Raw genomic sequence first — 12,861 nt, forward strand, 5'->3', positions numbered from 1 at the left:
TTAAAGGTAGTGCGTTGTTGACTAGGAGCCAGGGCTGGGTGAATGAGGTCACTAGGCTGTTATGTCGGTGTTGCTAAAATGAGTCCCATTGGTTGGATAACAACGCCTACCTCATTCTAACACAAGACAGAATTTTGTTGTAGCTTACGCTGTTTCAATGCTGGAATTATTTTTGGCGCACTTTATGAGCCACTGGGAATGCAGGAACATTCTGCATGTCTAGTTATGATTTTTAGGTTTTTGTTTGTGCTGTCACATAATTTGATGTTGGACTGGAGGGGCTTTCTTGTGTTAAACTCCAGGACATTAAAGATCTTCTCTTGTTATTTCCACGATCAGCCACCCTGTACCCGAGGCGCGAGGGCATAGCCCTGGTGTGGTTGCTTCAATGGTTCAAAACCGTCAGTCTGTACCAGGGTTATATCGTGGGTGGATTGTTTTGTGTTCCATGATTCAGACATGTGCTGCCTTCTGCTCATGGTCTAGAGAACCCAGCTCGCCAGATGTGTGCCTCATATAATGGCTACTAGAACAAGCATTTGCAATGCAATAGGTCTCGCAGTTACGTGAGTTTGAGCTACTGACATTGCAAATAACAATGCCTTTTATTTTTGTTTTCGGTTTAAAAACATAAATAAAAGGCATTGTCATTTACAATGCCAATAGCTTAAACTTGCGTAACTGCGAGACCTATTGCATTGCAAATGCTTGTTTACAAAAGCATTGGGCTTGCAACCACAAAAACTTTTTTTTAATGCATAACAGAACTTTTACGAGTCAGAAATATCTTTCCAGCTCATAGAAGGACTTTTGTGATCTATTACAAATCGCAAATAGGAGAGGGAATAAAAGAGAAGTCCCGCTACTCTTTAGGAATAACAACGGAATGTATGAATGATTTGTGACCACAAATGCGTTTAAAAAAACAATTGATCAGTTACCTACTGTCTAGGTGTAGTGGCAACTGATTACAAAAAGAGAAGCTGTCGGTTTGCAAGTTGCTCATCTCTGGTTTGTGAATGGGAATATTTCACCAGATCCCTACATTCCTACTTCTAATACTCGTCTATTGTGGGAAGCAGCATGTTTATTTCCATCTGATTGCCCCATCAGCATCAACCACTGCTAAGCAGCACTCAAGCTCTAAAAAGCATCATAACTTAAATCTATTCATCACCAACTTTTTTAAATCTTATACTTCATGCTCCGAATTGGGTGAAAACCTTTATTTTAGCGCTCCGTAAAGCATCAAAATAATCAATGTGTGATAATAAAGTAAAGTTTAATTTTTACAACGTATACAAAAGATCACCCTTCTCAAAAATGTGTAGGTCCACTTTTGTGTCTCAGTTGGCCAAACGGGAATCATTGTATCACGTGCGCCCTGCAAATTACTCTCATTATCCAAATCTTAGAATTTAGAAAAATCCTCGTGTTAAATATAATCATGCCGAACGGGAGGAAAAGGGGCTAAGTCAGAAACCTGGACATAATTTACCCAAGGCTTAATTGAGACCTCACAAATCCCTAATTAATTATTTCCCTCTGTTATTCTGTCCCTAAATATATATAAATGTCAAACTGTGTTTATACCTAGAGGGCTTTCCTTGCCATAGACAAATAAACGGGCAGGAAAAACACTGATAAATCAGACCCTTTGTGTAGAAGGCTGGGAGGGATTCCTTGTTTGGTGGCCACTTGCTTGAAAGAATATTGGGTTTATTTTGAGGGAATGTGACACAAAGTTGCCCTTAAGCCGGCTCAATATTTGTATTAATGGGAGACCAGGGTCCTGCGTCAAAAGCACTCACACATGCAGTAATCGCTTGTGCTTGTAACTACTTCCCCTGTCCTCCTGGCAAAAGATCAACACGAGGAAATTGTGACTAATGGCCAGGGAAAAGAGCACTGGAATATTTATCCACCAGGGAACTTTATCAATAAAATCTTTATGGGGCCCAAGACGAAAAGGCAGACGTCTCTGGTGGGCACTGGTTTCCAGTCCGGAATAAATCGGAGGACGCGTGAAGGTGGGCCTCACATTTTTAAAATGTAACAGAAGGAGACATGTGGACTGCTGGAGACGGGCGCATCCACACCACCGAGGCACTGAGCTTCCCAAATTATTATACTGCTACTAAATATTATGCTTCATGAGGCCCAGGTTTTCAGTTGGATTGTGCTAAGAAACCGTGCTAGGTGTAAAGCGCCTAAAACGTGCAAGCAGACATATACAGAGCGCCTAAATATACAAGCAGACCTGTGTGACATATTATGGTGTAGCGCTCTACATATCACACACTGAGGATTCTATGTGTGGGAATGACCCCGGCGCTCTCCCGTGTACTAAATAAAGAGTTAAGCTGAGTCACGGTGCCCAGCGTGATTATTTACCCCTCAGCGCACCTCTACACATATCGATTGTTCTATATGAGGTAAGGTGTTTTCAGTCATTTAAAACTGTGATTTTAAAACCATAAAAAACAGCACCCATCTTCTAGATGGCCAATAAGCTTAACGTCATACTGGATTACAGGTTAATTCACAAAAGTTCAGTACTGCTTAGAAACTAATGAGTAGCCAGCCCTGCATCGACTCTTTCAAAAACCCAACTAAGTCAGTCATTTTGTTGTCTTTCCGTGGGGATTTTTCATATAGTCATAATTTTAAAGTTGTAGGTTTAAAGCAATAAAGTTTTCTCGAATTAAGCTACTCAATCAAAAACAGTGTCCATCAAAAGGGGCTCGAACCAGCAAACGATCTCGCAATGAAAACAAGCGGAAGTGATCGCGTTTGCGATCAAACATCAAAGCGGCGAAAGTGAAAGTAATCGAGCAGAGCATCAAAGGGCTGGGTGAGAAGGGAGGGGGGAATGCAAGGAGCAGAGGAGCAGCTGTGCACGAGCACGCCATCGTGCACTCAGGCCCTAGGCCAGCAAAACCATGTGGGTAGCACTTTTGAAAGCCCACTTACAAAATGTCTCAAAGAGACAGCTTTCGCTGTCTCAGCGAGACCTAAAAAGGGTCTTGAGTGGCATGAATTTCAAAGAGGCTTTTAAGAAAGGTTCCAGGGGTTCACCTTGTAAAACTGAGAAGAATAAAGGCAGATTCCATGGAGGAGCATTGCTTCTGACCCGATGACCTGCCACAATGGAAACCTTGAAGTCTAGACGCTATGGTCTTGGTAGTCTGCAAACCTACTGTCATTCCTTGAATGCTCTGACTGCCGCCAACTGAACTCTGTGTAGCAGGAGATAAGTCAAAGAAAAACCCATCCTGGAGAAATTGTACATCAAATCCAGGGTCGCATTGAATTTGAACTAGGATTTATTTTTAGAGCTCTCCACCACCTGAACATCTCTTAGCGGTGTTACAGACTAGAGAAGAGAATGGAGGACAGAAAAAAAGATTGAAAATACTTAAGTTTTGAGCACCTTTCTCAGATATAAATGACTTGTCATAGTTTGAGGCTTGTGAGGTAGCTGGTCCCAAATGTATGGGGCTGGGACTGAAAAGGCTCTGCCTTTGAGGCAAGTTCTCTGGAAACTAGGGCTGGCCAGTGAGACTGAGGATGCTGAAAGAAGATCCCTGATTGGAGTGCATTGAAGAAGTCTTCCAGAAACAAGTTTTGTTGACTTGCCATAGAGAGAATGTTGGATCATGCAAAATAATTTGAAAGTAACATGGTTACGAATAGGTAACCAAAGGAATTCTTATAAGATGAGTTTAGTGAGGTCTCTATCGGGCTCTGTTTTATGCCCTGGCACAGGCGGACTGCAGTGACAGCAGGCACATCGATGTGCGTGTGCTCACACTGCTCACTTGTCACTAGTGGAGAAGTTACGGTATGATGACGTCATGCCAGGTGAGCGTTGTAGGGGAAGGGAAATCCATTAAAGAGAATAATTTTCTCTTTGGATTTCCCTTCTCTTTTTGAAACTCAGGAGCAGCAACATTGTCGTGGTGTCACCAGGGCTTTAAGTGAAAGCTTTTTCAATATTATATACAAGCCATAGTTGCTGCTTATTTATCTTATGCAACTAACAATCATTGACAAAGACAATAGTCCTGACAAGGTATGACGTTACTTGTATCATATATCTGGATGTAATGACAGAAAGAGCAAAATGCAAGTAGGGCGGCACAGTATGCTAAACTACACAGATTTTTAGTTTCCGTGTATTTAAGCCATGCCCTTAATTACATTGGCCACACCCCTTTGAGAGACCTCCCCCCCTCCCAAGTTTTTTAATCCCACTTAAAGGCCTGAGTATCCTTATCCATAATGAGAAATGTGAGACCTTATTTACAATGTTATAAGCTGAATTGCAAGTTTTTGAAAGGCAAAAATCGGAGATTTAGTTACAGGCGTCATAAACCATTCTTCTATTAGTGTGGAAGTCTTCATTTAAAAGAGAAGGGTTCTTATTTTCCACAGTAGGGAGCTTCGAGGGGCGTAACTTTCATTGGTGCATGCATCTGATGCAGTGGCGCCGGGGTCCAGAGGCACGAAGAGTCCTCTGAACCCCGACTATTGCTGTATCTTACAATTCAAACAGCAGCCATGTGACCCATTTCTTACTTGCACTCGGGTCCATGACACTGGCTGCACGACTGGGCGGGTCAGGATTACTTTATTGTAATTTCAGTTATTCGGTCTGCTCCTCGAGCCATGCTTTTTAGGTCTCGGCTAGCGAAGGTTGCGCTTGCGCAGTCTCGCGCACGAGATTTAATGTTTTTCAGTATTGGGGCTTGAACCCGCCCCTCTTCTCCATTGGCTGGCTTCCTAAACGGAGGCCAGCCATTGGAGGAGAGGGGCGTCTGTCCATTTAAGCCCCATCTTTTTCGGATTCGGGGGCGTGTTTTTTAGTTTCTTTCTCTCCTCTGGAATGTAAACATTCCAGCCAATGGGAAGAGGAGAGAAAGAAAAACACGCCCCCGAATCCGAAAATGACGCTGCGTTTCTCCGAGGCGTTTCTGCTTGACCTCGGAGAAAGATGGTGGTGTTCATGGCATCATCCAGCTGCCCCGGTTAAAGTCCTTTAAAGCAGCCGAGCTGCGCATATGCTGCACCTGGGCGACTCCCGGGCACCCAGCGCGCGCTCTACTTTATGCCATGTTTCTTCATTGACCGAACCACAAAAAGACCTTGAAAATATTTTAAAGGCTTTCTTATTTTTAACACTTGTATAGCGCTTTATGGCCCCTCGGCTGAGAGCGCTGCTGTGATGGTAACGTCACCGCTGCCCCAGGAAGGGATTCCGGGAGAGGCGCCTCGCACAGCGACACCTGTGTTCCGCGGCAGACTCCTGCAGGATCCAGTATCCTCGTCTCCCGGAGTTACCAGGCTGGCGGCGCGGGAGGCTTCTTATTTAGAATTGCAGAGTGTATTATTTTTGAGGATATACGGGTTATGTGCTTCTGTACGGGAGTCAGAGACTGTGGAGGAGACTATGTGTTTTGGGAGTATATGGTACTTGAGTAGTCCTTCCTTGATGAGGGGGTAATGCGGTGGTCTTCTTTTGTGAGGTATTTTCGGTTGGGTGTGCTCTTGTGCATTGTCTACGTTTTTGCGGGGTATGCATTTCTTTTTAAGTCTATGAGTTGTTTACTTAGAAGTAGTCTGTGTTTTTGTCCGTTTCTATTGGGGAAGGGGAATGCGCAATGTTTTATTTGGTATGTTTCTGTTCGGGGTGTGTGTTGCAAAACTGTAGACTTTTCTTTGAGTGCCGTTTTGTGTGTGTGTGGTATGTGTCTTCGGGCGGGCATGTCGCGTATTGTTCTTACATTGCAAAAGCCTGCACAAAAAATGTATTCTGGTTAAATGATGTGGAACTAAGGAGGGTGACTGCTATGCAGGTATGTTGTGTGGGAGGAGGGTTGTGTTGTAACGCTGCCGCAGCTATGCATTAGTCCGTGGGTAAAAGCGAGTGTTACGGTTGGACTGCGGCTAGTAGGAAGGTATATGGGCAAGCACGCATGGGATTGTCATGTTGAGTGGGCCAGGCATTAGGACTACATACCTGGTTTCATTCGGGACAGTCTCTTGATCTGGTAGGTGGAAGATGGGAGGGAAGGTATGATCTAAGGCAGGTATGGATTGGTCCTGATGATTTGAATGTAGACCCTCCAATCGTAATATCTGTCATGAAGGCTATGGCTAGCCTGCAGGCTTCTCGGGAAGGAGGTGACTGCTGTGGCTGGCATGTAAGAGGTCCAGAGGAAGGTTGTATTCCAATTTCCAAAACAGCCATACATGCTTCCTATGCAGGAAGACAACAGGACAAGAGTAAGCATGCGTATGTTGTAGGCGGAGTGACCAGGGGCCGACGTACATGTGGTTAGGGGCTAAGACATTCATGAATATATCTTGGTGTCACGATGGGCTTGGTCTGTTTTGTGTGGGTCCGGTAGCATGCATGCATCCTGCAGGACGTCAGTGTCTAAATGTAACATATATGGGTCCGGGGTAACGCATAACATAGGTTTGGCACTCCTTCACTATGATAGACGAGTTAGGGTCTAGTCCGGGTATACATTCTTTGTCGAGTAGGTTGCGTTCGAGACTAGCATGTCTGGATCATGGGGGAGATTAGTGACTAAGCCTGGCATACAGTACCTATTTTACGACTGAGAAACCCCGGTCAGAGCGCACTGTGCAAGTAATTGCAATATTCATGTGTAAGTGGGAGTAAGGTTGCAAAGCAATCAATCAGGTACAGGTTGTATGGATTCATAGGTCTGCGCTTGCGCAGTCTCGCTCGCGAGATTTAATGTTTTTCAGTAGTGGGGCTTGAACCCGCCCCTCTTCTCCATTGGCTGGCTTCCTAAACGGAGGCCAGCCATTGGAGGAGAGGGGCGTCTGTCCATTTAAGCCCCATCTTTTTCGGATTTGGGGGCGTGTTTTTTTAGTTTCTTTTTCTCCCTTGGAATGTAAACATTCCAGCCAATGGGAAGAGGAGAGAAAGAAAAACACGCCCCCGAATCCGAAAATAACGCAGCGTTTCTCCGAGGCGTTTCTGCTTGACCTTGGAGAAAGATGGTGGTGTTCATGGCGTCATCCAGCTGCCCCGGTTAAAGTCCTTTAAAGCAGCCGAGCTGCGCATATGCTGCGCCTAGGCGACTCCCGGGCACCCAGCGCGCGCTCTACTTTATGCCATGTTCCTTCATTGACCGAACCACAAAAAGACATTGACAATATTTTAAAGGCTTTCTTATTTTTAACACTTGTATAGCGCTTTATGGCCCCTCGGCTGAGAGCGCTGCTGCGATGGTAACGTCACCGCTGCCCCAGCTGCTCCAGGAAGGGATTCCGGGAGAGGCGCCTCGCACAGCGACACTTGTTTTCCGTGGCGGACTCCTGCAGGATCCAGTGTCCTCGTCTCCTGGAGTTACCAGGCTGGCGGCGCGGGAGGCAGCGGCTGCAGGTGAGCCTCGGGGTGGGCAGCGTCTCTGAGGGGCTTGGGGGAGTCCGGTGAGGGCTGAGGGCATGGACAGTACCCTCGACGAGGCTGTCGACTAGGCGGGAAGGGAGCGCAGTACCGAACGTTCTTCTTCCGCGTGTTCTACTCATTTTGTGCCCTCACTTCTAATCTCTGGTGGAATGAGGGTATTTTAGGGCTCTTGGCCCCCCCCTAAATTCCAAGCGCTGTACTCCCCTAGCCCCCCTCCGGAGATCCACGCACCGGACCCCAAATTATTCAGAGATACACGACCAGCCTTCCTCTCTGGAGGGGTTTCTTTATATTCTTCTTATTTCACAGGTGCCCGCCGGAGCTTCTCCGGAGGTCCGTGCTGTCCCATCATACTCTCCACAAAGCGCTCCAACGCCTCGCCAGGGGTAGTAAGCGCTATATAAATACAATATATGATAGAGACGCTCCCTGAATCATAATCGACCTGAGGTCTCCTGTGTTTTATCTCTGAGGGGGTGGAGTTCTCTGTCTCCTGTCTCCAAAGAGACCCTGCGTTTTTTTATTTAGGTCCGTGACTCCCTGTGCCCTCTCCAGGTGCAAGTGCATGGTCTCTTCGTGTCCCCTTACTGTCCTCATTCTGCGCGCCCTTGTGTCCCATCTACGGAGAGTCCATGCTCCTGACGTCGAAGGGTCTGAGCATCCTCCCAGTCCTGTTACTCGCTGTCTTGGGGCTGTGCGCATCCTTTCTCTGGGCCATGTTGTGCATGCTCTCTATGGTGCTAATGACATTGTAAATAACAATGCCGTTTCTTTAAATGTTTTAAAAACAAAAACATAAACAAAAATGATGTCATGAGCAATGCCAATAGCTCTAACTTTAACAATGCCGAGACCATTGCATTTTAAATGCTTGTTTAGCACGTTGTATAGCTTTCACAATCATCAGGTTCGAGCCTCGGCGTCGGCATCCTGTGATTCTGGGCAAATCACTTCATCTCCCAGTGCCTACCAAAATATGAATGTTTCTTTGTGTAATGTTAACTGGTGCTCATGTAAAGCGCTCCTATACTTTCGGGTCGAGTTCGCGCTATAAAAAAAATGCAACAACTTAAAAAAATCACTGTTGTGTTGCAGTTCGCACGGCCTTGACCCCTGTTTTTATAATCTGTGTGTCTGAGACCATCATGTTCCTCTCTAGGAAATAGGCAAGAGAGGCATACGGAACGATTTCATGATTATGGCAAACACGACTAGAAGCCTTCTGTGGAGCTTTACTTTCCCAAATCACTGTCATCATGTGCGTTACTCCAATGTGCTTGCTTGAAGGTACGTGTGACTACAACTCCCAGAATGCACTAATGTGGCATGGCCGCCCGGACTGGAAAATCGGTTGTCTTGTTCAAATATATATATATATTATTAGGCTTTTAAATTACTTGATACAGTAATACAATACAAGGTTTTTTGAACTACATACATTAGGAGAGATTGATTAATCATCTTAAAAACATTTGGTGTTAAGTAGTTGGGTTTATCAGCTGTGGCATTTTGACTAACATATTTCAGTCCTCCATCATTGAGCGAGAGGAAATTTATAAAGATAAGAAAATATTTAAGGTTTGGAAGTCCAACTTGGAGAGGGTAGAACAACAAGGAATATACCAGCGGGAAGCATGATTAGGCAAAGTGGTGTTACAAATCTAGCCAGCACCTACCCACTGACGATAAAAGCAAGTAGATGATTGATTACATGTAATTGGAAGCCACAAAATATGACCTCCGTCTGGAGAAAAAATAAGGACACAGTGCCATCTGCTGGTTGTCAGTAAATCTGTCGTTCGCATCACAAACTTTCCATTAAATTGAATGACCGATATATACCCCATTCAGCAGATATGGTAAAATTGGTACATCCACAATTCATACTGGCACAAAAATTAGCTATTGTGCCACATCACATTCTAATAAATTCGCTCATAAGTTATTTTACGGGAAAAGGCGGGGCAAGATTTTCTTTTTCAATACATCATTAAAAAACTAATTGCCACTGTAAAGAAACACAACCTTTCATGATGAACTGTTTTACAAAATAATTCTTACAATCTCTCTGGGAATCACCTTCACTTTGCTCCTTCCCCAGATGAAGTCGTGCACAGCTTCCCAAGAGGAATTCGTTTTCACTCAATAGTTCCTTCCACTCAGATTCTTCGGGTACAGGAATAGATTTTTGGCAGTGTTTAATTTGTAAAAAACAGAAATTGCCTGGGCCCTTGTCAGGGAGCCACTGCACCTTGCACCAACATTGCCCCAGCCTGCGCTGGCAATAACCACTAACGATGACACATTTACAAGAGTGACAATTTTAACTATTCCAGGCCGCCCAAAGCTATAAGAATGGCTTGGGTGGCTGGTATAAGCCATTTTAATGTGTACATAATTATTGAACAACTGGTGTGTTCATTTCAAAATTAGACTGCGCCACCATGTGGTGCACTGTCATAAGTATCGGTGCCGACAATTAAGTGCCTTTGCCGAGCACGGAAACCACCGGCTCAAATTAAGAACTGATGAAATCATGAGGTTTTGCAAGCAACTTACTGATGTTGCCCCTTCAGTTTCCATAATTTTAATGTTTAAGAGGTGTTTTCTTTGCTTACAATCAAGGACTATGTTTGAAAATGTCTCCAGCAAGTTACTGAAAACTTCACCTGTAAAATGCCCAGCTTTCTTACTTCAGCCACACTCCATTTTTAGTTCAGAGGAAATTGTAGGTTGTTTACGAGGTTCAACTCATTTTACAAAAACTGTCTGCTTTATTCCCCTCTCGTTCTCAGGATGTTGGCGAATTCTCTTTTCCTGTGTTTTCTCATTGGTTCCACCCTCCAAGGTTCCTTGTGTGACGGTACGTATGCTGCTTCCCTTTTCTATAGTACTAACAAGTTAATGACTTGGTCTGTGTATTTGGGCAGTGTCTTCAGTCAATGAGAGTGCGTGAATGTGAGTGGACGAGAGTTATAAGAACCGTATATGTCCATCGCCTACACAACCCCCAGCCTCAACTACCCCTCCCCCATCTATCAACTACAACGACAAAACCAACCACAGATATTGAGAAACAGATGCAAGTTTGCCATAGTACAAGTGCTGGTAGTGGAAAAAAATGACTCCAGGAACCCATACATTGGGAGCCAAGATGAGGCAGTGGAAAGGGGTGGAGACTTACAGTTAACTTGTAAATTTATTTTTCAACAATCTGCAGCAAATAAACTGCCAGCAAGGTCTATTGTAGTAGAACATCTGTTCTAGCTTACTTAATCGGGCACAAGGAGGCTGCATTTAACATTTCTGGCATGGTTAAGTCAGCTGGATGGTGGTGGAATTGGAAATATAGAAGTAGAGGTACTCCTTGTCCTAGCGTAATTCTTTGCTGCTGGACAGTGCCAATACTCCGATTGAAAGCTTTGGAGCAGTGCTGGTATATCCATTCCAAATGGAAGAAGTGCAGGTACTGTGTGCCTGATAGTACCTGCCCATTTTAAGCACTGCCTGCCTCTGGCCTGTTACCGCTCGTGCCGCCCTGCAAGGAGTGAACTGGGGCTGGCGGGTCTCTACATGTATGATACAACCTGAACTAGACATTATCACACCGCGACACTTGCCACCGACATGGCTATTCATAGTCTATTCACCAACCTAGCCAGTTTTTTGGTTGGAAGAATGTAATCCATGTAGACGGTGCCCTGGCCTAATTTAGCATGATCCTAACAACTGCCTCACACCAGAGGCGGTCTGAAATCAGCTCGAGGGAAGTCATGTACTCTCCTGAAATCCTTTCCACACGTGCCAAATTTAAGAAAGCAACCCTCTGTGACAAATAAGGATGTTTGTAGAGCATTCTGTTTAGTTCAGAAATAGAAAACAAAAAAGATAGGCAGTCTGCCATGCATCGAATACTATAACATCTAGAGATCAGATCTTGAAGACTGAGACTTACCACATATAAGAACCATACACTTGGGGGGATGGAGTTCTCCCAAAACCTTTACAAGACTGCAAAGCTAATGTTCCGTGCTAGTGATGCTCCCCTGGGCAGGTTTAGTACATCCTTTTTCTATGTCTGAGAACACACTGCTACCCTGATGAAGGGCCATCCCAGACCTACCCAGTCTGAGGCATCAGACATCTCACATCTACTTATTTTTGAACATATTTCTACCACCATCACACACAAAAACAAACCTGCCCTTATGTCATTAGCCCAACCTTTGGGCTTTTGCACCTTACAGTGTAGGGGTTCCTTCACTGAGGAATATTCAAAACCTCTGTCCACTTTGTTCATCCAGTACTATGGACTAACACAAGTGTGTGGACAAATAGATGGGATGGCCTCACACCCCGCCAGGGTGTCACGCTTCTTCATCGGCCATCCCATGTTCATCAAAGAATTCTCTATTCGCAAATGAACCCACATTACGGCTGTAGTTCAAGCATTGAACCACCACAGCACCCGTCATCTACGGCCAGAGTCTTAGTGGCCCACCAGTCCCAGCGAGGTCCCCCAGCGCTCCAGAGTCCGAGTCCACCTTGGGTTGATCCACTCCATGACTCCCCGACACCTCCTGCAGCCTCTGCATGGAGACCCCCCCTCCAACCGTGAGTGGCCCAGTAAGGTGAAATCCAACCGTAAAAGGCACTCCTGCATCCGGCCGCCCTGCACCCTGGAGAACAGAACCTGAGGTGCACCCACGTCCCTGAGCCCTTCAACTTACCTGCCCAGCTGTTGGTTTCTCTCAGAAGACTTCCTGGAATTAGCCTGCAGCCAAAACCCCAAACCAGCAACTCCCATTGCAAAAAACAGGGCACCCGCTGACAAATCAGCACCCTGCACCCTGCCGCCCCTCTGCCGCTGTGGGTGCACCTTATGAGATAACTCGGATCCCCTATACCCTGAACTTAACCCTAGGAGCTTTGTTCCATCAACCCTGTAGCTTGCCCGAGAGCAGCCACCAACCGATGGCCCCTTAGCACCATAGGCTAACATTGGGCCTCCTCATTTTGCACCCGGCTGCCCATGTACTGCTGAGGGTGCTTTTTGAGTGCATCTTTGACCCTGGCGGAGTCCATGTTTTAACCCCAGAAACTCAACCCTAGAACCCGTTCACTAACCTGCAAAACGATAACCCCATTCTTCTCCATAGGATTGCATTGACGGTTTTCCTCTGAAAAACCTCTTAAGTGTGGATGGTGTTTTGTATGGAAAACTAAGAAACCTTGTTAAGAGAAACTGATTTACCCATCTTTTATAAAGGAAATGTCCCAGTGTGATATCTAGGCATATCACACTGAGTAGAAAAAGTAATCCTGAAAATAATCTAATAAGTAATCCAAAAGTAATTACAACTGAGTTTGCACATATTACAAATCTGTAAGTAAAGTCATTATTCATC

General features: G+C 45.2%; 1 protein-coding gene across 5 annotated transcripts in view; it reads left to right on the top strand.

Moving 5' to 3' along the window:
- Positions 1 to 12,861, top strand: part of LOC146833145 (ohanin-like) — a 189,197-nt gene that overhangs the window by 4,390 nt on the left and 171,946 nt on the right. For all 5 annotated transcript variants that reach the window (XM_085600774.1, XM_085600777.1, XM_085600775.1 and 2 more), the window contains exon 2: positions 10,249 to 10,316. In XM_085600774.1, coding sequence (XP_085456900.1) covers positions 10,249 to 10,316 — 68 coding nt within the window. The remainder of the gene's footprint in view (positions 1 to 10,248; positions 10,317 to 12,861) is intronic.

Source organism: Triturus cristatus, chromosome 4_2 (assembly GCF_964204655.1).
Source record: "Triturus cristatus chromosome 4_2, aTriCri1.1, whole genome shotgun sequence".
In the NCBI taxonomy this organism is placed as follows: Eukaryota; Metazoa; Chordata; class Amphibia; order Caudata; family Salamandridae; genus Triturus; species Triturus cristatus.